This window comes from Falco biarmicus, chromosome 1 (assembly GCF_023638135.1).
Source record: "Falco biarmicus isolate bFalBia1 chromosome 1, bFalBia1.pri, whole genome shotgun sequence".
Taxonomy (NCBI): Eukaryota; Metazoa; Chordata; class Aves; order Falconiformes; family Falconidae; genus Falco; species Falco biarmicus.
Genome location: NC_079288.1, coordinates 33,242,157 through 33,265,255, shown reverse-complemented (window position 1 = coordinate 33,265,255; position 23,099 = coordinate 33,242,157). Strand labels below are relative to the sequence as shown.

Sequence of the window (23,099 nt, the reverse complement as noted above, 5' to 3'; positions counted from 1 at the left end):
ACCAGCTAAAGCACATGGACTGACTTTAAGCTGCAGTTGCTGATGATAATAGCAAGGAATCAAGTGCAGTCATCAACTAAAACTCCCCCTCCCTCCTCTTGTTGCACACTGCTTATGTAAAGAAACAAATGGTTGTGCAGGTTGCAATTATTATTTATGAAACAAGTGAAAAACAACATTTAATGAAGTCTTCAGCACCTTATGGAGAGGAACTGGACATGTTAATTACTGCTGCAGCACGTCACCTATCCAGTGCAGTGTGCATTATGGATTGACTCCTAAAAGCCACCTTCTCAGAGGTGGGAGGCTGACATTTAAGTAGCAAATGCAGCACAGAGCAGTTTATAGTTTGTGTTCCACAGGAGGCACAGATTCTTTCCTGATTTAGATCCAAAGGTCTCATGTATTTGCTGTGTTGCCCCAGCGTAGCATGTACTGAAATACATCACAACTCCTGAACATGGAGAAAGTGAAGCAATGCAGTCCTCCAAGGATGCTCATACCTCCACGGTCTTGCAGCCAGTAGAAATTTGCTCTTGCGTTCAGCTGGGCCACAGCTAAATATTTTCAGAAATGCACTGTTGCGTCTTGGCATCGTTGTAGACTATTCCAAAGCCACCATTAATTTCAAGAGTTCCTTGACTCTTCAAAAGTTTTCTTTCTGTAGTCTGCAACTGCATTTAGTACTCCTTCCTCAGGTGCAAAGGACAAGAATCCTCAGGTCCATGCTGCCTTTGGGTAACTGTAGAGCTAACAGGGTCAAAACAAAGACAGTAACAGCGTTACGGGCTCTAGAATTAAACTTCTCTAGACCTGCTATTCAGCATGCAAAGGGGGTACTTTGCCAAGGTCAGAGTATCTTCCAAGAAAAGGCATCAGTAATGTTTAAGAGTTGATACTTTAAGGCAGTAACAACCTCCTTCCAGCCTTCCCTGACTTTAGTAGCTACTGTCTAATAAATGACAGATGTGCGAGCGACTCTGTAGAGTAGCCTGTATTTTAGTATGCAAAATACAATCGGCTGGGCAGGTGGTTTAGGTAGGGTTACCCAAATTAATCTTCATTTTTAGAGCTAGACAAAGCACAACAGAAGATGGAAAGACATTGGGCAGCTGAGATGCACTGTACCAACTGCATGAATGCAGCTGATCATGCTGAAAATTATTGGAATAACATCTGAGGCAGTAGCAACATGTCTGCCTCAAAAATTATTTAGAAATTCGGACCTAAAGCATCCATATCGGCAAAAGAGAAAAGCACTTCGTAAGAACTGCAGACCTCTGTTAGAAATGGCACCGTGGCAGGAAGGCCCAGTGTTCTGCCCAAGTGCTGTGTGGCAACTAAGGTGCAGATTAGAAACACTGAGAATTGTGTTTGGGTGATGCCGCTGCCCTCCTCCTCCCTGAGCTCGCATGTCGGGGTGTGCCAGATGTACAGGCTTCCCCTTACTGCCGGTACCTACCCTGCTGCGATAGCCTTGCTCAGCCATGCGCTTGGCCTCCTGCCGCACTAACTCCTCATAGCGCTGCCTGGCTGATCTCTCCTCTTCTTCCTCCTCCCTCCGGCACCGCTCCTCCTCCTGTTCTTGTAGGTGGCGTTCTGTCATCTGAGCACAGAGAAGACAGGGCTGTTACAGCAAGATCAGACACAGACCACTGTTCAACAGCTGGGTGCACATCTGGAAAGCGTGCCATACCTGCGCCTCCAACTCCTGCCTGCAGGCTGTCTTCAGTTCCTCCTCCTGCTCCTTCTCTCGCCTAATCAGTTCTTTTGCCTCTTCAAGTTCTTTAATCAGCTGCTCTCTATACTTTATAGACTCTTCTTGGGCTCGTCTGTTTAACGCCATCTTCTCTTGGATCTGGCGCTGTCTGCCTGCAAGGACCTTTGTGAAGCGAGAGGATTAAAGGAGACATTAAGTCAAGAAAGGGGCCAGCCTCAGAAGCAAAACTGGGGAAAACTTAGTGCAGATGGTTAAACTGTTCTCAGAAAACGCATCAGACAAGCAGAAAAAATTCTGCCCTGGTTGCTGAAGGCTGTAACCCTCTGGAGGGTGGAGGGTTACAGCTGGAACAATGGCTTCATCGAACCAAGAGAGGCACCTAATCAAAAAAGGTCATCACCTCATTCATCAGGCGGTCTCTGGCTGCCTTCTCTCTTCCCCATTCTTCTTCCCTTTTCTCCCACACTTTTTTAGCTTCTTCTCTAAAGGAGAGAGGAAGAATATAGTTTAAAAACCCCCTGTATACTCCATGGGCATAGGTGAGCTACCCTGCGCTTCAGAGAAGCACTTGCGTTTCTCTTCAGATTTGATGGCCGGCAGCTAGTGTGTCTGCCCCACTGGTGCTTATTTCAGAGAACTGCTCTGATCTCCCCATTACCAAAGAGCAGAAGGTGACTCACTGAAGGAAATGCTGGTTTGCAGCAGCACTTCTTGGATGCACCAATCTGCCACACCCACGGCAGAGCCTTGGGAGGAAGCCTGCCTCTTAACAAGGCTATTACTTCACGCAGGCAATCGGTAGTTTAGGGTTTTGCTGGAAAAGCTGAAAACTTTGCAAATCTTTCCTCTGCAACAAAACCTTTGAACTAAAACTTGATGGTAGCATGCACCGTCCTGTCACCAACCTAGATGCTCTCTGCGCTGGGGAGAGCATAAGTTGAACCTGAATGAGGAACCTGAGGCAGATTTTATCTACATACAGGCCCCAGACACAGAAGGAAACCGCAGGTTTTGGAGTCACTAAACTAAACCCTTCCCCGTCAGTAATGCGGAATCATTGAAAGCTGGTTACAAAGTAGCTGGAACTAAAAGGTCTTTCTTGCCATCTTTGTATTACTACCTTTTTTTTTGTTACTGAAGCTGTTGCATTAGAGCTAATGCAACAAATTATGGACTAGATCTTGGGCTGAGGTAGTTGAAAAACAGCCTCAGATTTTGATTCTGCCCTGGCCGAAAAGCTTCAGGTCTGTCTGTGGTGGCAGGCTGAGCACCTATCATGGTACTCTGCACATGGACTGAAGGGGCAGAGCTCACTTCTACTGCAGCATTTCCAGAACTGCAAGGCCAAGCAGTCAATGCTTCCTAATGCCCACTCAGATTTAACAAACACAAATGGAGCTCTGCCAACCAGGCAGGAACACTCAGCGCATGTGGTCTCTTTAGATGATGTTCAGAAGTGGGCAGACCCACCTGAAGAAAGTCTGTAGCTCTGCTTCCCTCTGTTTTTCTAACTGGAGCTGTTCCTCAATGACCTGTTTCATCCATGCGACATCTGCAATAGCTCGTTCTCGTCGCGCAGACTGGCGGTGCTGATCCTCATCTTCTTTCTCAAGGAGGGCTAACAAGATTTGCCTGTCTATCTCCTTGAGAAAAAACACAAGATTAAGAACTATTCAGCAAGATTAGCAACTATCCAGCCTGAGTGGAGGGCTACTCTACAAATTACTGGTGACAGTGTCGAGTGCGTGCTCAGCAAGACACTCAGTCTGCTGGCTTCCTCATGGTCCCTTTGCTCCAGCCCTGTTCACAAGCTGGCACATGAGGCAGGCACATAAATGAAACACAAAGACCAAGTTTTTTCAGCGCACAGTATCTGTAACATATAAATCAAGGGGTACTTTCTCTTACCAGCTCCTCCTGTATCTGCTGAGCTCGTCTTTTTAACTGGGCATGGCACTGATGCCTCAAAAAGCGACTGAAGGAGAAAAAAGAAAACATCCAAACTGACTCCAAAGCCCTAAGTTATTATACACCAGCAGAAGGTACATCTATGACAATGGAACTTACAGGCAACAGAGGTACTTGCTACCACTAACACGAACAAAAAGAAGTAACAGCACCAATGAGCTTGCTCATTGGCTGTTCTGGGCACTTCCATCAAAACCCAAACATTTACAGCCCAGTGCTGCTATCTGAACTATCTCCTTGTGCCACAAGTACTATGGCAGATACAGGAACAGGTTCTAACCAAGCCCTGTCGAAACAAGCTATACTCGATCTCATACCCAAGCTCTTTCTTCTTCTGGCGCGCTTCCATTTGTTTCCTTTCTTCCTCCAAGTTCTCCAGCTCCCACTGCTGCTTTAATAAATTCTCTTGCTCTTTTTTCAGCTTTTTTGCCTGAAATAAAACAACAACAAAGAAAGAGTCTTGTCAGAGACCTAGGACATCCCAGAAAGCATGTTTGTACCAGAGTTTGCACCCCATTCTGCTCCTCTGCAAGAGTCAAAATCCTCACTGCAGTAAATATTCCACATTAATTTCATTTGTGTCTCGGTGGCTCACAGCACAAGGCACACTGTGAGGAGCTCCAGCTGACAAAGCCTTGGACCTGAACTTGTCACACTCAGAAGTTTCTACAAATCTGTCTCTCATCTGGTGATGCACAAAGGGGTGCTCACGTTTCCAGAGGAGCAACAGAATTCAGTTAATACACCAGTGTTCAGGGGAGGGGTCTACAATACTAACATAAATTATGTCACAGCTAACTTTGTTCCAGGTTTAACCTAGCAGAAATCTAGAGGGAAGAGGTCAGGTCAGGTCAGCGTTGCTGTACTTCCAAGTGAAATAATTAATTTTCTTCTCAAATGAGGAGAAACTAAAGATTACCTCTGTCTCCTGTAATTTCAGTTCTTCTATTTGTTGAAGCAACATCTCCGCTTGCTTCTTCTCTTCCAGCCGACGCTTCTCTTTCTCTTGGCTCATTCTTTCCAGCGCTTCCCTTCGTGCACGTTCATATTGATTTTCATAACGTTTTTTCTCTTCAAGTTCAGTTGCTTCTTGCTTTCCAAACCAAAAGAAAACACAGCATTTAAGGTTAGGCTAATGCAAAGAAAAAGCCTCTGGCTCAGGAAAACCATAAATCAAACGCCTGCCAGCTGACATGAATTGGGAAAACACGGAACAAAACATGCTAGGAAGGAGCACAAGGACAAAACAAAATTGACCATTGCCTGGAAATGGCCATCAGTCTCTACACAGGACCCTGCACAGATGTGATGCTAAGCACAGGTGGTCTCACAAATACAGATTTTCCTATTACAACCTAGATGATTGTTTTAGTTAACTCTGAAATGTGTATTTGAAGGCCTTTATTATTCTTTCACACCAAAATCGCTGTATTCCCATATCTAGTACATGAATATTCAATAGTGAGCTCTTGCAGCTTTGCACTGGCTCTGCGCTGCAGTTCACCATCAGTTAGACGAGCGCCCAGTGCCACACTGAATCCCACAGCCGACAGCACTGGATTTTCTAAGAGGCAAATAGCATGTACCCCGTGGCTTCGTTAAAAAGCATCCTTCCTGTTAGCTCCAGTCATTCTGTGGACACTGGAACTCCCCATCACGTGCATGAGCACGGTGATCTCATTATTTGCTTCAAGACTGATACGAGGAAACGAATAAACAGCCAGTTCCTATTCCTTCCACATTCGAGCTATGCCTGTACAGAAAAGCAGGCTGGCTGCCAGCCAGGTCAAAACAGACTTCTACATATTCGTGCGTTTCAGGAGCTGGCCCTAGTGACCCGTAACACCTGGGCTACGCCAGCATACCTTGGCTTTTTGGATTAGCTGATCACCCCAAGCCTCTGTCACATGCTTCCTGTGCAGGTCCGACTCCACCTGTAGACAACAACAGTCGTGGCACTGCCATTAGTGCTAAAGGCTCTCCTGCCCCCCAGGATTTACTGGACTTTCTGGAGCAGCATCTGGTCCAGCTGTAGCCCCGAAGTCCAAACAGGATCTGCCTCTGCAGGGGCACATTTCTGGGTGCCCTTGGTGCCCACCAGGTCTCCAAGATGAGGGTCAGTGTCACACACCAGTTCTGGGAAGCACTACAGTGACACCAAAATAAGAGCTATGGCGGCTAGGGCACCATGGATGAGCAGGTAGATTTAAAAAGCACCTGAGGTATTTATATCATGGGCACTGAAAACCTGCTCTGCACCAGAACAGCCTTCTGACTGATTTAAAAAAATAGCAGCTTTGGGAGGACTTCTTTCACAGTTAAACCATTTCACTCTTTGCCTTTTGCCTACAAGAACTTGGGACAATTGCCATGATCCAAGATGTATGCCAACAGCAGATATATGATGCTTTTCAAGTTAAAAACTGGTTTAGTAAGTGCGAGGCAAAGGGGACTAAAAAGAAAGTAACGTCACCTCACGGAGCTCAGCGTTGTTTTTCTTCCAGTGCTCGTACAGCAGCTGCTCAGCAACCTGGAAACATGAGAGTTGGGTTCTATCAGACCACAGAAAGCTCCCACACGCCAAACCCTCCCAAAGCAGCCATTAGTTAAGAGCACCAGTGCTGAAAAACGCAGCGTGGGGTCTTCTGCTGAGCCCCCCCCGAGTACAACCGGCACACCTAAAGCAAGGGAGCAGCCGTGGCCAGCTCACTGCTGGGAGATGGGGAGCAAGCCCCGGGCTGTGGGGCCTGTCCCGGCAGAGCTGACGGGCCCCGCCGCTCTCCTCACCGTCCTCCTCCGCTCCTCCCGGCTGGCTCGCAGCTCCTCGCACCGCTGCCGCATCCCCGCGGCCCCCGGGCCGCCGCCCCGCCGCTCCCGCAGCTCCGCTGCCAGCGCCTCCCGCTCCTCGCCGAGCAGCCGCCGCAGCCGCGCCCGCCGCTGCTCCAGCCGCGCCGCCGCCTCCTCCGCCTCCCGCCGCACCGTCGCCGGGCTACGACACACCCGGCGTCTCAGGGGGGGAAGCGCCTGCCGGGGTCCGGCCCCATCATCCAACCTGGGCCCGGCTCCTCCAACCCCGGCCCGCCCCCCCGAAACCCCAGCCTCCCGGGGCCCGGCCTCTCCCTAACCGTGGCCTCCCCCCAACCCCGGCGTCCCGGGACCAGGCCTGGCCTCCCGGGAGCAGCCCCCCCATCCAACCCCGGCCTCCCAGGGTCCGGCTCTCCCAACCCCGGCCCGCCCCCCCCAAACCCCAGCCTCCCGGGGCCAGGCCCCACCATTCAACCCCGGTCTCCCGGGGCCCGGCGCGGCCTCCCCCCAACCGCGGCCTCCCCTCAACCGCAGCCTCCCCTCAACCGCGGCCCCCCGGGGCCCGGCCCGGCCTCCCCCCACGGCCCCCCGGGGCCCGGCCCGTACCTGGGCGGGAGGGCACGCGGCGCGCTCCACCGCGCCTGCCTGGCGCAGCAAATGGCGGCCCGGACGAAGGAGCGGCTGGCCAGCTCCCACTGCTGCCGGCTCCGCGCCTCCAGCTCCCGCCGCCGCTCGGCCGCCCATTGCTCCGGGGCCCGGCCCCGCGCCGCCCACCTCAGCGCCATCGCTGGCCCCCCAGTTCCAACGGCGGCCGCCCGGTGCCATGGCAACGCTACGGGCGCCGCCGAGGGACACGCCGCGACGCGCTTCGCGAGAACGGCGCAGCGGCCGCTCGCAGCGCGGGGGGGGGGGGTGTGCTGCCTCCCGGCGGTACCTCCGCGCCCCGCCGCGCTAACGCTCACGGCAGCCGGGGGATTTATGGCGCTGTAAATATTTCAGGTGGGTCAAAGTTTGGCGCTATCTCTGCCGCCCTTTGCAGCGGCACCGGCCCAGGCTCACCCGGGCCACACCGGGGCCGGGCACCGGCTCGGGGGGGGAGGGGGGGGGCCGGTTCCCACCTGTGCCAGCGCCCAGCCACAGATCGCTATCGCCCCGCCACCGGTTCTTCCAGTCTAACCGGTAAGAACACCGGGTTTAGCGCCCTGTCACCAGTAAATATCCCCCCTACGCGGGCAGCTGGGCCTTCCTCCGCCCCCAGCCCCCCCGGGAGTCGGTGTCAGGTTCCCGCCCGCCCTATTGCCCGGGTGTGTGAAATGAATCGCCTCCGCCTCACTGAGCCCCTGCTCCCCGTGAAAAATTTATCGGCCTTAAATAATTAACGGGAGGCGGCGCCCGGCCAGGGCAGGTAAACAGGTGGCGTAAACAACCCCGGCGGGGGATGCTCTGGGGTGTGAGTGCGTGCGTCCCGGTGCCCCGGCAGGGCCCGCGGGCAGTCCTCACCGGGCCGGGCCCGCAGTGGGGGGCGGGGCTGGGCTGAACTGAACTGAATCGGGCCGGGCCGGGCCGGGCCCGCAGTGGGAGGCTGAACCGGGCCGAGGGGGGAGCAGTGAGCAGCGCGGGGGAGGTCAGCCCGGCCGCCGCCGACAGCGGCCCGGGAGCTCCGAGCACAACATGATCCCGCCCCTCGCGTTGCCCACGCCTATTAGTCCACGCCCCCACTCCCCGATTGGCAGGTGGGTAGGGGGCGGTGCGCGGCTATTGGTTGGAGCGGCGGGGGCGGGGCAGCGCGCTGCCGGGTTGGGCGGCGGGGCCGGTGCGGAGCCGGTGCGGAGCCGGGGCCGGGCCATGGCGCTGCTGCTGGAGCACGAGTTCAAGCCGCTGCCGGCCGACAAGCAGATCGAGACGCTGCCCTTCCTGGAGGCCGTGGCGCACCTGCCGCCATTCTTCGGTGAGCCCGGGCCGGCCGTCTGCGGGAGCGGGAGCTACGGCAGGGCCCGACCGGGGACTGGTCCCGCCGCCGCGCCCAGCTGTGGCCAGGTGCGAGCAGAGGGCCCTCGGGCCCTGCCGGCCCAGGTAGCCTCTCCCCGGGTCCTGAGTGCCCCCCAGGTCCTGGGTGCTTGCTCCTGGGGCTCCCCCCGTTCTGGGCCGCGTGTGACCACCCAACAACCCCCCGGTAGATGCTCACCCCGGGCTCAAGCTGCTCCCGGTGCCTGGTACCCCCCCGGGGAAGCAGCCTGGCGGGGCCGGGGTTGCATCACGGTCCCGTCAAACCCGCCGAGCAGCTCCACTGGGAAACGTCCCACGGTCCCGGGGGCCCCACGCCCTGGCAGAGCCACCACCACAGCTGAGCCTGGCCGCCTTCTCCTGGTACACCCCGGCCGGAGGCACGGCACCGGGCAGGCAGCTCCCGTGGATCCCACCCGTGGCCGTTCAGCCCGTGTCGGGGCCGTGGGTGTGTGCCGGCATGACTGCCCTCATGGCACGCCGGCCGCTGCCCTCCACAATGTTGCCTATTGTGTGACGGCTCCCGGCAGGACTCGCCGGGCAGGACACGGGGCTGCCTGCCGGGCAGAGAGTGTCCTTGTGCCCGGCGTGCTGCTTCAGAGCATGGCACCAGGGTCCTGTCCCGGAGCCAGGGGTCGGAGGGTCACTGGTGAGGCCACAGCGGGAGGCATGGCCGTCCTGGTCATGTGCAATGCCTGAGGAGCTGGCACGTCTTGGCTGGGGTTAAGGTGAAGCTTGTTGGTTATGACACAGCACTTTGGGGTGTCTCCTGAGTCCCCTGATGGTTAATTGTCCTCCCTCTGTGTTTCCACAGATTGCCTGGGGGCTCCCATTGTCTACTCACCCGTCAAAGCAGACCTGACTGGAAATATCAAGGTAGGAAGGGGTGCAGGAGGGCTTGGGGGGGTGAACCCCTGGGCAGAGATGCTGTGGGACTGGAGAGGCAAAACCTTTGGGGTTTTGCTTCCCGTGGGGGCTTTTGGGCTCAGCAGCGGCTCGGCTGGGTCACCTGTGTTTGTTAAAGGGCTCCCTGGCAAAAGCACCCTTTAGCAGCCACGGTGCTCACTGCAGGCACCACGACGTTTCCCCACGCCGCAGTGGTGAGCACCAGCCTGGCTGCTCTCCGGTGCCACCCGCTGCTGCTCTGCCCAGCACCTCCTGGGAGCCAACCTCCCTCCTCTGCCCTCAGAAAATCCGGGCGGTTTATGACTCCAACCCTGCCAAGTTCAAAACTCTGCAGAACATCCTGGAGGTGGAGAAGGAGATGCACGGCTCAGCCTGGCCCAAGACAGGCGCGACGCTGGCACTGATGTGGTTGAAAAGGTGATTCACGGCGTTGGGTGCTGCTCCAGGCTGTGTCCCGGCATGTTGGAATGCTGGCTGGAGTCTGCTGCGGGGACCGTGGGTCTCCCTTCGGGCTGGGGCTGGCTGGAGCAGCGTGAGGTGTTGCGGTTTGGGGAGCACAGCCCGGCACGCTGGCTGCGTGGGGAGGAACATGCAGGGACAGGCATCAGCTCTGCGAGGGGGGGTATGCTGCCAGGGCGGTGAGTTTTTTGGGGGGCTGGATGTGCCAGGACAGGGGATGCCTAGCAGCATCCCCCTTCCCACCCCAACACCTCTGCTCTTCTCACAGGGGCCTGAAGTTCATGCTGGTGTTGCTGCAGAGCATCTCCGATGGTGAGCAGGATGAGGAGCATCCGAACCTCATCCGAGTGAATGCCATGAAGGCTTACGAGATTGCGCTGAAGAAGTACCATGGCTGGATGCTGCAGAAGCTCTTCATGGTGAGAGTTTGCATCCCCACAGAGGAAAGCAGCTTTTCTTTAAGCCCAGCTGCTCCGTTAGCTGCCCCGAGAAGTGATGCGCTTTAGGGGAATAAGGGCTTGGAAACATGGGAAGCTGCTGATTTATTCGGAGCAGTATTCCCAGGGGACCCTCTCTGTGCATCCCTGCTTCTCCAGGGGTCCAGCCACCATACCCAAGATTGTTCCCAGGTGTCTCCGAGCATCCAGAGACCCTGTGGCATTCGTGAATGATGCTGCAGGGTCTCCGAATGCTCGGAGACGTAGGGGAACAACTCAGACTAGGGTCCTGCATGCCACGTGGGGAGAGCTTTGTGTCTGCGGGAGCCTTACAGCTTCTTCCCCTCTTTTATAGGGCTCAGTCTACGCTCTTCCATACAAATCAGATTTGCTGAAGGCATTAGAGAAGGGTAAAGAAGTCAAAGAGGAAGAAAGCATAGAGAAGATTCATCAGTTTCTCTCGAGGGTCACCCCCATTCTGGATGCAATTTATGAGATGTACACGAAGATGAACGCCGAGCTGAGCTACAAAGCCTGAGGCTCACACGGGACTGGCAGGGCTTAAATAAGGTGTGATGGGTGCTACCTGTGTCTTAATCACTGAGGCAGCCCGGGCAACTCCCGGCTGTCAGGTGACTGATTCTTGTCTGGATCTGCAGTGGATAACCTGTTTTCTAAAAAAAAAATATATAATAATATATATATAATTTTCTATTGAGAATATGGCAATAAAACCAATTGTACCCCATGCCGTCGTAGGATTTCCCAAGCTTTTGTACTAAAGAGGAAAAACAAGTGTTTCTAGTCCTTCTGCCGTGGTACGGGGAGTGAAGCGTGACTGGCAGCAGCATCCCACCAATGCTGCCTTGGCTCTGCCCCGGCTCTCAGATGGCACCGGTACCCACTGCGTGCCGACGACGGGCACCCGGGGGAGAAACTTCCCGAATGATGCCAGCGGCACCCGTGACGGAGGAGCTGATGACTTTCCCAGGTGACCCCAGCTCCTCCATGGGAGTGAGCCCCTGCTGCCAGGACCTTCCCAATGTGGGGTTCGGGGGACACACACATGTTGCCTTATTAACCGACTGCCTTACGGTACTGCCAAGCCCCGTGCTGGTGGGGCGGGGAAGCAAAATTTAATAAAAACTCACGTAATCTCAGCTTGGGTGGCTGTTTCGGGGCTGTTCCTTGGACGGGCTACTCTGAGGAGGGTGTTTTGGGGTTGTTCCTGGGGGGTTCTGTTTCAGGGAGGGTTTTTTTTGGGGGGGCTGTGCCTAGGCTGGCTGTTTGCAAAAGTTTTGGGGGCTGTTTCAGGGAGGATGTGCAGGGCTTGTTCCTGAGGGGGGCTGGTTCAGGGAGGGAGGGTGGGGGGCCTTTTCCTGGGGGAGCTGTTTTCAGTAGAGTTTTTGGGGGCTGTTTCAGGGTTGTTGTTCCTGGGGGGCTTGTTTCAGGGAGGGTGTTTTGGGGGGTTGTTCCTGGGGGGCTCTTTTGGGGAGGGTGTTTCAGGGGGCTGTTCTGCTGAGGGTTTTCAGGGCTATTCCTGGAGGGGGCCTGTTTCAGGGAGGGTGTTTTGGGGAGCTGTGCCCAGGGGGGCTGGTTATGGGAGAGGTTTTGGAGCTGTTCCTTGTGAGGGCTGTTTTGGAGGGCTGGTTTAGGGAGGGTACCTTGGGGCTGGTTTCAGGGGGTTGTTTCTGGGGGGGGTCTGTTTTAGGGAGGGTACTTTGGGGCTTGTTTTGGGGGGTTGTTCCTGGGGGGGGGCTGGTTTAGGGAGGGTATTTTGGGGCTTGTTTCAGGGGGTTGTTCCTGGGGGGGAGCTGTTTTAGGGAGGGTATTTTGGGGCTTGTTTTGCAGAGGGTGCTTCAGGGTTGTTCCTTGGACAGGTTGTTCCAGGGAGGGTGTTTTGCAGGGGCTGTGCCTGGGGGGCTGTTTTAGGGAGGGTGTTTGGGGGGCTGTGCCGGGGGGGCTGTTTAGGGGGGGTGTCTGGGGGGCCCGGGCGGTGCCGGGGTCGGGGCCAGGGCCGGGCGGGGGCGGGCGGGGGCCGGTCCCGCAGGCGGGTCCCGGCGCTGGAGCCGGGCCGGGGAGGGGCCGCTCTCCCGGACCGGCCCCGTGGCGACACGGTGGCGCCGGAGCCTGCGGGACCCTTCGCGGGACGGGCCGCGGTACGGGGCGGCAGCGGGGGGGCGCGGGGGTCCCGCTAAACCGGGGGGTCACCGCCGTGGGGGTGGCCGGGCTGCCGGGACCGGGGGGGATAAGGGGGGGGGGTGCGGGGGAGGGAACACGGGGACCGGGGTGGGACACGGGGACCGGGGCAGGATGGAGTCCCCGGGCAGGACACGGGGACCGGAGAGGGACATAGGGACCAGGACAGGACGGAGCCCCCGGGGCAGGACACGGGGGCTGGGGAAGGACACAGGGACCAGGGTAGGACAAGGGACCGGGGAGGGACACGGGGACCGGAGCGGGATGGAGCCCCCGGGGCAGGACACGGGGACCCGGGAGGGACATAGGGACCGGGGCAGGACATGGGGCCTGGGGGGACACATGGTGACGGTGGCAGGACGGAGCCCCCAGGCAGGACATAGGGACCGGGGAGGGGGGGACGTGGAGACCGGGGCAGGACGGAGCCCCGGGCCAGGACACGGGGGCTGGGGGGACACAGAGTGATGGGGGCAGGATGGAGCCCCCAGGCAGGACACAGGGAACGGGACGGGACGTCGGGACTGGGGCAGGACAGAGCCCCGGGGCAGGACACAGGGACTTGGGCAATACATGGGGACGGGGGCAGGGCGGAGCCCCCAGGGCAGGACATGGGGACCAGGGCAGGATAGAGCCCCTGGGCAGAACACGGAGCTTGGGGGGACAGATGGGAATGGGGGCAGGACAGAGCCCCATGGCAGGACATGGGGACTGGAGGGGGACGTGGGGACTGGGGCAGGACGGAGCCCCCAGGCAGGACATGGGGACAGAGGCAGGATGGAGCCCCTGGGCAGAACATGGGAACCCAGGGGGGAATACAGGGACCAGGGCAGGATGGAGCCCCCAGGCAGGACATGGGGATGTGGGCAGGATGGAGCCCCTGGGTTGAGGACAGGATGTGGGCTGAGCTGGGCCAGGCAGGGTGCAGCCCCGTGGGCTCCCCCAGCACCGGGGATGCGTCCTGAGCTGTCTGGCCAATTTAGGGGTGCAGTGCTGGGTGCATTCCCACGTGAGCTTTGAGGAGGGGGTTACCAATGGCTCTGCAACTCACCCATTGGACCGTGCTGAGTTCACGGCTCTGGCCCAGGTGAGCACGGCCCTGGCGGTGCAGTTTATTTTGGAAGGCGGCTGGTTCCCTCCGGATGAGGGTTTCCCGGGGGGCTGAAAATGAACACGATGTGGTTGCAGAGATTTGCTCCTACCCAGAGCCCATCATACTTTAGTTTGAGGAACACCAATGTAGCAAAATCTGGACCACCTGCTAATGGGGCATCCTCCCGGCCACCTACCCAGGGCACGTCCCTGCACATCCAAGTGTTGGTGACAGTGTCCATGCCCCTGTGGTGGGCTGGAGTGGGAGACTAACTAGGGATACTGGTCTGGCTGGGAGGTAGCTTGGGGAAAAGCTGGGGAGAGGTGGGAGCACACGTTGAGGGGGCAGGTGGGAGGGTTTGTGTTGGATGCAAGAGCTGCGGCTGTGCCGGTGAGCCTTGGCACACGGCGAGCTGTGCTTTGCACTCATTTATTCCATGGGGTGAGGAAGTCTGAAAAATAAAACCCCAAATAACTAACAAACCAAATAAAACCCCATTGACGACACCTTTCCTGGCAGTGGCTGTGCCCGTGGGAGTGCCTGGGCTGACGGCACTGGCCAGCGAGGCCGTCATTTCCCACACAAACCAGCTCCCGGCCCCACCTGCCCTTTCCACTTGTCCCCTTGCTTCTGCTCCCTGTCCCCTTGGGCTCTTGCCCCACTGAGACCCCCAGCTGATGTCCTCCGGTGCTTCCTACAGGGAGCCACATCCCGTGCTGGTGGCTCCCTGGCTGTGCCCTGGGCTCCGGCTGCGTGTGACATCCTGCTGGGTGGCTGGGCTTTTCCCTGCAGCTGTGCTTGGCTGGGGCTGGGGTCCCCAGTGCAGCTCCGAGGGGTCGGGCACCCCATCCCCACGCCGCCTACAGGCTCAGCTGCTTGGCAATCCCCTCTGCTCTGTTATCCAGGGCCAAATCGGCCCACGGCTGCCCCAGGGTCGGGGTGTGTGAGCTGTGGGCTTTGGCAGGTGCCTGTGGAATTTCTTGCAGAGAGGGCGATGGCAGGAAAGTCAGCAAAGAGGAGAAACAGTGTCGGCTCTGCAGCTCACCCCACAGCTCCAGGGGCTGCACTGAACCTGCGGAGTGTCCTCTGGGCAGTGGGGAGGAGGGGACCCCTGCCTGAGCCCGGCCACCCGCTGCTGCAGGATTCCCAAGCCGTTTGCAGCCCTCATCCCCTGTGTCTGTGGGAGCATCGTGGGGCTGCCCCGGGCGGTGGTGGGACACGCTGCCTAATTAGAAGCAGGTTATCCAGCAGGGATCCCTGCCCGCCCCGGGAGGGCCCAGCCTGCCATTATGGCTTGTTGTACAAAGCTGCAGCCCAGCAGCAAATGATACGTTTCCCGGCTGCTTTTTCTGTCCTGGGACCCGCAGGGAGAGTTGAGTTCCCCAGAAGCAGAAGCTGGGCTGAGCCTTAATGCTGCTGTGTTTTGTAGGGCTGTTGTTTTGGTGGAAAGCGGGGCTGGGGAGAGCCCAGGGTCACTCACCCACCTGCCTGTGCCTCTGCCCATGCTCCCGGTGGGACCTGGCAGGCAGGGCATGGCGGTGCCAGTGGCACAGTGTGGTGCTTGGCTGGTAGCACGGTTCCTGTAGCCTTGTTTCCCTCTGGGCAATCTGAACCCTTAATTTCTTGTCCTAACCGCTGCTGCTGCCGTCCTGTGGGCTGCAGCCTCCCTGTGCCATGTCTGTCCCGCTCCTGGTGCCCAACGTGGCCACCGCAGGCACCCAGAGCCGGGTCCCGCTGAGCCCCCCGGCTGTGGGAGCAGCAGGACATTGGGGTCCAGCCCCAGCCCTGCTCCCAGCCCCGCTGCAGTGGCAGCTCCCGGCTGCCTCTGGTGCTTCCCAGGGCACAGGGTGTATCCAGGAATGTTTTTTTTCCTTGGGCGGCAGATGAGAGCGCACAGGGTCCGCTCTGTGCCCTGTCCTGGGCTGCACCCAAGCTGACCGCAGCAGGGCTGGGCTTGCCCTTGGACATCACGGCTGCGCTTTGAAGCCAGCAGTGCTGCAGACGTGAGGGGTCCCCACAGCTGGGTAGGTGGGCGCTGAGAAGAGTCAGGGCAGGCAGGACTGGCCAGGAGAAGACCCTGGGCAGCTGCGGTTGGTGTGGGACCTGCTCCCACCGTGGGGCTGGGCAGCACTGGGGCACGGTGCCCGTGGGAGAGGATGGGGAGCATTGTTTGGGGGTGACACTGGGTTTTCCTCTGCCAGGTCTCCTGCTCTTGTGGAAGAAGCTGGGGGTTGCAGCCACCCAGGCAGGCTGCTTGCACCCATCCCTCTGGCCAGGGAGCATGGCAGACGCCGAAGACCCTCCACGTGCTGGTGGCAGTGATGCTGGGGAGGGCCTGGGGGATGACGGGTCCCTCCAGAACGACTCCTTCCCTCTCTCCTCACTGGCCAACCTGTTTGAGAGCGAGGACACACTGTCTCCTGCCGAGGCAGCCCGGGGTCCCCCTGGCACTGGTGATGGAAAGCAAAACCTCCGCATGAAATTCCACGGGGCCTTCCGGAAGGGTGCCCCGAAGCCCATGGAGCTGCTGGAGGCCACCATCTATGAGTCAGCTGTGGTCCCCGCGCCCAAGAAAGCCCCCATGGACTCCCTCTTTGACTACGGCACCTACCGCCACCACCCCAGCGAGAACAAGCGCTGGCGCAGGAGGGTTGTGGAGTGAGTACAGGGATGCCTGTGCACCCCGGTGCTGGTGGGGGGTGACAGGGTGGGGGGCACCCCGGGCGTGCTGGGTGCAGTATGGTGGGGATGGAGGTGCCCGGCAGCTGGGGACAGACCCCTCCCTGGTTCTTCAAGTGGCACTTTTGGGGTGGTTTGGGCAGGGGGTGTCACTGGGGCAGCAGCTCCCAGCCATCCCCAGTGGCAGCGCTGGGCTGTGCCATGCCACGCCGTGCCGTGGTGTGGGGGTCTGCAGCCCCACGGTGCCACGGGGCCAGGAGCACGGCTCCCCTTCCCCCTTGCTGGAGCTGTGAAAGAGGCTCTGTGTGCCCAGCCGCTCCCCTGGCCGGTGCGGCCGTCTGGCTCCCGGCATGAAAGGGCTTTTCAGGAGGCCTCCACCCTCCCCGCGCCAGGAAACCGGAGCCGGGGGGGCAGCCTGTGGCTGGGCACACAATGCCCCTCTGTGCTGGGCACCTGGGGTGGCCACCGTGGCCCCACGCCAATGTTCCCACCCTAGGGATGCAGCCCAGGTTGGTGGAGCTGGGGTGTCCCCGTGCCCCAGCAGGAGCTCAGCCCCCTGGGTGGGCAGGGATGCAGGTGGGTGGAGGGGGCTGGGATGCCCTGTGTGCCCTCAGCCCCTGAAATTCTCGGCTGGGGCAGCCACCATCTGTCCTCCACCCATTCCTGGCTGGCAAGGTGCCCACCAGCCCCCATGGGTGTTACTGGGAGGTGGGATGCTGGGAGCACTTGGCTGTTGTGGCTGTGGGTGCTGCCCCATCCCCATGGGTGCCCCCAGGTACCCGTGTCCTTACCCGGCAGCTGAGCAACCTCAAGTTTATTGCACGAGTGGGAAACTGAGGCAGTGGCTCCGGTTCCCAGTGCTGGCACTTCTCCCGCAGGAAGCAGGCACCGGGTGTGAAGGGACCGGCTCCCAACCCACCCCCCGTCCTCAAGGTCTTCAACAGACCCATCCTCTTCGATATCGTCTCCCGGGGGTCCCCGGCCAGCCTGGATGGGCTGCTTTCCTTCCTCCTCACCCACAAGAAGCGCCTCACAGATGAGGAATTTCGAGGTGAGGACCTGGGGCTGGCCCTGTTCTGGGACACCTGCGATGCTGAGGCTGTGCCATGCCACTGGTGGTCACCATGTCCCCGTGGGGTTGGTGATGCACAGCCCTGGCATGGGGAGCTGCAGCGTGCAGCGCCTGAGAGAAGCCAGGGATTTAGTAAGGGAGTGCAGGGGTGCAGGGCTGGGCACCCCATGGCCTGGGGGGCTTGCCCTGGGCCCCCCTCAGCACCCTCCACTCCCAGAGCCCTCCACTGGGAAGACCTGCCTGCCCAAGGCACTGCTCAACCTGAGTGGGGGCAGGAATGACACCATCCCCGTCCTCCTTGACATCGCTGAGAAGACAGGCAACATGCGGGAGTTCATCAACTCGCCCTTCAGGGATGTCTACTACCGAGGTGTGGGAGCACCGGGCTGCTGCCAGCCCTGCCCGGGCATGGGGGACCATGAGCAGATCAGGGACCAGAGCAGCAGGGGCCTGAGGAGGATGGAGGATGCTGGGGAGGTTGGGGACCGAAGCAGAGGGAACTCTGGGGAGGATGGAGGATGCTGGGGAGGTTGGGGACTGGAGCAGTGGGTACCCTGGGGAGGATGCTGGGGACGTTGGGGACTGGAGCAGTGGGTACCCTGGGGAGTATGGAGGATGGTGGGGAGGTTGGGGACTGGAGCAGTGGGGACCCTGGGGAGGATGAAGGAATATGGGGAGGTTGGGGACCAGAGCAGTGGGGACCCTGGGGAGTATGGAGGACCCTGGAAGGGCTTGGGGACCAGAGCTGTGAGGAACCTGGGGAGCTCCATGGGGGCTTGGGGAGTTGGGGACTGGAGCAGCAGGTACCTCAGGAAGGCTGGGGATGCGGGGGAGGTCACAGGGCAGGGTGGTGGCTGATGGGCGCTGGCGGCACAGGTCAGACAGCCCTGCACATCGCCATTGAGCGCCGTTGCAAGCACTACGTGGAGCTGCTCGTGGAGAAGGGAGCAGACGTGCACGCCCAGGCCCGTGGCCGCTTCTTCCAGCCCAAGGATGAGGGCGGCTACTTCTACTTTGGTGAGCAGGGAAGGAGCCAGCGGGTCACCCAGGGAGCCCTGGCTGCATCCCGGGGATGCTCCCACAGCGGGGTGAGGGTGACCGGTGCCCCGACGGCATGTTGTCCCCGCAGGTGAGCTGCCCCTCTCGCTGGCCGCCTGCACCAACCAGCCCCACATTGTGCACTACCTGACGGAGAATGGGCACAAGCAAGCGGACCTGCGGCGCCAGGACTCCCGCGGCAACACCGTGTTGCACGCCCTGGTCGCCATCGCCGACAACACCCGTGAGAACACCAAGTTTGTCACCAAGATGTACGACCTGCTCCTCGTTAAGTGCGCCAAGCTCTTCCCCGACACCAATCTGGAGGCACTGCTCAACAACGATGGCCTCTCCCCCCTCATGATGGCTGCCAAGACCGGCAAGATCGGGGTACAGCAACCCCCCCCAGAGCTGGGAGCTGCCTGCCCTGCCTTGCCCGGCTGCAAGGGCTGAGCCCCCGCCAGCTCTCGGCTGAGCTCTGTCGCACTCGGTGCACGTCCCTGCCAGCAGCGAGCAGCACGGCTTCTATCTGCAGATGCTGTTGGAATCCTGGATGTGCAGCTTATTAACCTGGCTAATTAACCCCCTGTTGCATTCCATCCCTTTCCTAACTAACCCCAGGCCCTCAGCACATCCCATCCTTTCCCCTGACTTGCCCTGGTCTTTGATGGTGCGGGCAGGGGGTTCATTAAAAATGCTGCAGGTGGTAAGGATGGAGCGAGGGCTCGGCGGTGGCAGTAAAAAAGCTGCAGCATCCTGGGGACTGCCCCCCAAGTGGTGTCCCTGCACCCTGGGACACCCTGGCAGCACCCCAGGACTGCCCTGGACCGACTGGGCTGTAGGGGGTGGATTGGGGTGCTCAGTGGCAGGAGGGGATGCATCTGGGGTGGGGTGGGAGGAGAGCAGGGTGCCCTGAGCAGGTCAGGTGCGGGTCCACCCATGGGTGAGCAGTCTTCCCTCCGGCAGATCTTCCAGCACATCATCCGGCGGGAGATCACTGATGAGGATGCCCGGCACCTCTCACGGAAGTTCAAGGACTGGGCGTACGGCCCCGTCTACTCCTCCCTCTACGACCTCTCCTCACTGGACACCTGCGGGGAGGAGGTGTCTGTGCTGGAGATCCTCGTCTACAACAGCAAGATCGAGGTGCACAGGGGCTGGGGGAGACTGGGGGGGGCGGGCAGGGGGCTGAGTCCTTGCTGATGGCACTTGTGTCCCACCAGAACCGCCACGAGATGTTGGCCGTGGAGCCCATCAATGAGCTGCTGCGTGACAAGTGGCGCAAGTTTGGGGCTGTCTCCTTCTACATCAGCGTGGTCTCCTACCTCTGTGCCATGGTCATCTTCACCCTTGTTGCCTACTACCGTCCCATGGAGGGCCCCGTGAGTCCCACGGCACCGTGGCACGGTCCCGTGTGCCAGCATCTCCTGGCAGGGGGGTTTTCTGGGTCTCCCCATGCCAGCATGGTGGAGCCCCTCAGCTCTGTCCTTTCTGCACAGCCCCCCTACCCATACACCACCACCGTCGACTACCTGCGCCTGGCCGGGGAGATCATCACCCTTCTCACTGGCATCCTCTTCTTCTTCACAAACGTCAGTGTGGTGAGGCAGGGTGTCCTCTTGTGGGGTGGCTGAGCCCTTGTGGTCTCCATGCAAGGAGCAACTTGAGAGTGACAAGCCCCATGTCCCCAGGCATCCGCCCCTGCTACGATGCCCCCCAGACACTGGGACCCTGCCAAGCAGGGGCTCGCTCCCCCAGCCCCGCCAACCTCTCCTTCTCTCCCCCAGATCAAAGATCTGTTCATGAAGAAGTGCCCAGGTGTGAACTCCTTCTTCATAGATGGCTCTTTCCAGCTGCTCTAGTACGTGGGGAACCCCCGGGGCCCCCACAAGCCACTGCACCCCCAGGCTTGCAAGGGGCAGCAGCCGGTGGTGGCTGTGGGTGCAGGGTCTGACCCTGGCTCTCCTCCAGCTTCATCTACTCGGTGCTGGTGATCATCACAGCGGGGCTGTACCTGGGTGGCATCGAGGCATACCTGGCCGTCATGGTCTTTGCGCTGGTCCTGGGCTGGATGAATGCGTTGTACTTCACCCGGGGGCTCAAGCTGACAGGGACCTACAGCATCATGATCCAGAAGGTCTGGTGGGGTTGGAAATTGTTTTCTCTAGCAGGGCTGGTCCTCCTATGGATGTGTGGCCCCAAAGGAAGGTCTGCTGTGCTTTCTTTAGGGTGTCTGGTGGCTTACCGATGCCTTGCTCTCAGCCTGGCTGTCCCTGTGGCATGGCTTGGCAATGGTGCCCTGGCACACGGCCAGGCACCGTGGACCAGCGCATCTCACCCAACTCTCCATCACTTTGCAGATCCTGTTCAAAGACCTTTTCCGCTTCCTTCTGGTCTACTTGCTCTTCATGATCGGCTACGCGTCAGGTAGGTGCCCAGCTGGTGAGCTGGGGCTCAGGGGAAGGATGAGCCCTGTGGTGTGGCACGGCACAGCTGGGCCGGGGGCTGCAGAGCCCTCACTCCATCCTACCCACCCACGGGCTCAGCCTTTGCCTCCTCCTGTGGTAGAGAGGCCTTGGCCACCGTGGAGCTGCGTAGGGGCTCTTTGTGGACCCTGTCCTTGCTGCTGCCCTTGTGGACTCGCCATCCCTGTCCCTTCTCCCCCAGCTCTGGTGTCCCTCCTCAACCCGTGTCCCAGCAGCGAGTCCTGTGGTGAGGAGCAGTCCAACTGCATGGTGCCCACCTACCCCTCCTGCCGGGACAGCCAGACCTTCAGCACCTTCCTGCTTGACCTCTTCAAGCTCACCATCGGCATGGGCGACCTGCAGATGCTCGAGAGTGCCAAGTACCCTGTTGTCTTCATCATCCTCCTCGTCACCTACATCATCCTCACCTTCGTGCTCCTCCTCAACATGCTCATCGCCCTCATGGGTGAGACAGTGGGCCAAGTCTCCAAGGAGAGCAAGCACATCTGGAAGCTGCAGGTACCACCCCGGGCGCAGCTGGGCAGGGGGCTCCAGGGGCTGCCTGTGCCCAGGGGAACCACAGCACCACAGCACCCCAGGCTCCCTCAAAGCAGCACCACCTGGGCGAGGGGCCCCCATGCCTCCATCCTCAAGTGGCTGAGGGGTCCCTGGTGTCGCCTGCAGTGGGCTACCACCATCCTGGACATCGAGCGCTCCTTCCCAGTGTTCCTGCGGAGAGCCTTCCGCTCGGGGGAGATGGTCACTGTGGGGAAGGGCACCGACGGGACACCCGACCGCCGCTGGTGCTTCAGGTAAAAGCAGGCACCGTCAGGAGCTGGTGACTGGGAGCAGCCGAGCCTCTCCCATGGCAGCGAGCAGCAGTTTGGGATGCCAGCACTGTGTGTTTGTTTGCTGGGTAATTTGTACTACTCTGGAAGCAGGTGGCATTGCCAGTGGTGGGATGGCACAGGGATGCAGGAGCTGCCACCCTGGCTCCCAGCCGCTCTGTGTCTGACCTTCCCTGCAGGGTGGATGAGGTGAACTGGTCCCACTGGAACCAGAATCTGGGCATCATCAGCGAGGACCCCGGCAAGAGTGAGACGTACCAGTACTACGGTTTCTCCCACACCGTGGGCCGGCTGCGGAGAGGTGAGCACAGTGCCATGGGCTGGGAGGATCCCCTGGGGGCTGCGGGTAGGTGAGCACGGTGCCATGGGCTGGGAGCATCCCTTGGGATGCTGCTTGCAGCCTCTGGTGAGCCCCAGGAGCAGATTTGCTTTGGGGGCTGGGTGACATGGGGCTGACCAGGGCGTGGGGAGCCGCCACTTGTGGGTTGTCCATGGAGTGGGCATGGGATTGACCAGAGTGGACATGGGTTGACCAGGAGTGAGCTCCCGACATTGACAAACCCCTGCCGTCTCCGCAGATCGCTGGTCGACAGTGGTGCCGCGTGTGGTGGAGCTCAACAAGACCTGCCAGCCGGAGGAGGTGGTGGTGCCACTGGGGACGGTGGGGACGACGGAGATGCGGGAGCGGTGGCACGGCCAGGCCTCGAGCTCCCCGCTCTAGCACAGCGGCACTGGGAGCCGACAGACTCTGCCCGGGCCCCAGCATGGCCCTGGCACGGCCAGCGGAATTGTGGACTGGGCTGGACGGTGCTTGTCTGCTCCTCAGGGATTCGTACAGCCTCCGGCCCTCTGCCAGCCGGTGTCCAGCCCGGACGGAGGGTCCTGGCCCTGCCCCAGCAGTGCTGGGGGTCTCTGGCTTGCACAGATGAGCTCCAGCGCTGCTGCCTTGCTTTGCTACGCTGGGGCCCTTGGCGTGCGGTGCTGGGAACCTCTGCTGCAGGCAGGGTGGGGGGAGCACAGCCCCCTCGGCCCACCGAGGCCAATGGTTTTTGCCACACATTTTTGCACAAGATTTATATGGTTATTTATTTAGTAATAAACATTGAGTTGCCACCACCGCTTCCTCCTGGCATTGACTGATTCCGGCTGGGAGAGCATCGCTGCAGGCAGGTCTCCAGGAGGGAGGCAGGAGCCTGCTGCTCCCTGCGCTGTGCTGTGCCATGCCATGCCGTGCCATGCCATGCCATGCAGCAGGGGATGACCACCCAACACTCATGCTTCACTGCAGACAGCCCCTCTCATGGTGCCCTGTGCAGTCTGGAGCCTGCTGCCAGCCTGGCAGGGCTCTGTGGTGGTACAGAGTGGGCAGAAGCCCACGGGATGCAGGGCAGAGCACCCCGTGCATGCTG

The 23,099-nt window shown here is 59.7% G+C and overlaps 3 protein-coding genes across 3 annotated transcripts; 2 read left to right on the top strand and 1 right to left on the bottom strand.

The window, feature by feature from the left end:
* Nucleotides 1-132: 132 nt before the first annotated feature.
* TCHP (trichoplein keratin filament binding) lies at nt 133-7,318 on the bottom strand. The gene is made up of 12 exons (XM_056326598.1): nt 7,100-7,318; nt 6,476-6,677; nt 6,162-6,218; nt 5,554-5,622; nt 4,608-4,781; nt 4,006-4,118; nt 3,629-3,695; nt 3,191-3,363; nt 2,121-2,202; nt 1,697-1,882; nt 1,463-1,606; nt 133-750 (listed from the first exon to the last, which is right to left on the bottom strand). The coding sequence occupies exons 1-12, from the start codon at nt 7,276-7,278 to the stop codon at nt 718-720; spliced, it is 1,479 nt and encodes a 492-aa protein (XP_056182573.1). The 5' UTR covers nt 7,279-7,318; the 3' UTR covers nt 133-717.
* Nucleotides 7,319-8,276: 958 nt separating this feature from the next.
* Nucleotides 8,277-11,464, top strand: GLTP (glycolipid transfer protein). Its single transcript, XM_056326599.1, has 5 exons — nt 8,277-8,441; nt 9,312-9,373; nt 9,687-9,820; nt 10,131-10,281; nt 10,655-11,464. Exons 1-5 carry the CDS (start codon nt 8,339-8,341, stop codon nt 10,835-10,837), a joined length of 633 nt encoding a protein of 210 aa, XP_056182574.1. The 5' UTR covers nt 8,277-8,338; the 3' UTR covers nt 10,838-11,464.
* A 938-nt stretch (nt 11,465-12,402) lies between these two features.
* On the top strand, nt 12,403-22,796 carry TRPV4 (transient receptor potential cation channel subfamily V member 4). Its single transcript, XM_056345760.1, has 16 exons — nt 12,403-12,458; nt 15,790-16,246; nt 17,146-17,318; nt 17,557-17,709; nt 18,216-18,356; nt 18,469-18,767; nt 19,344-19,523; nt 19,601-19,759; nt 19,877-19,969; nt 20,165-20,238; nt 20,349-20,514; nt 20,738-20,804; nt 21,045-21,361; nt 21,527-21,654; nt 21,870-21,991; nt 22,269-22,796. The coding sequence occupies exons 2-16, from the start codon at nt 15,870-15,872 to the stop codon at nt 22,409-22,411; spliced, it is 2,592 nt and encodes an 863-aa protein (XP_056201735.1). The 5' UTR covers nt 12,403-12,458; nt 15,790-15,869; the 3' UTR covers nt 22,412-22,796.
* The last annotated feature ends 303 nt before the right edge of the window (nt 22,797-23,099 follow it).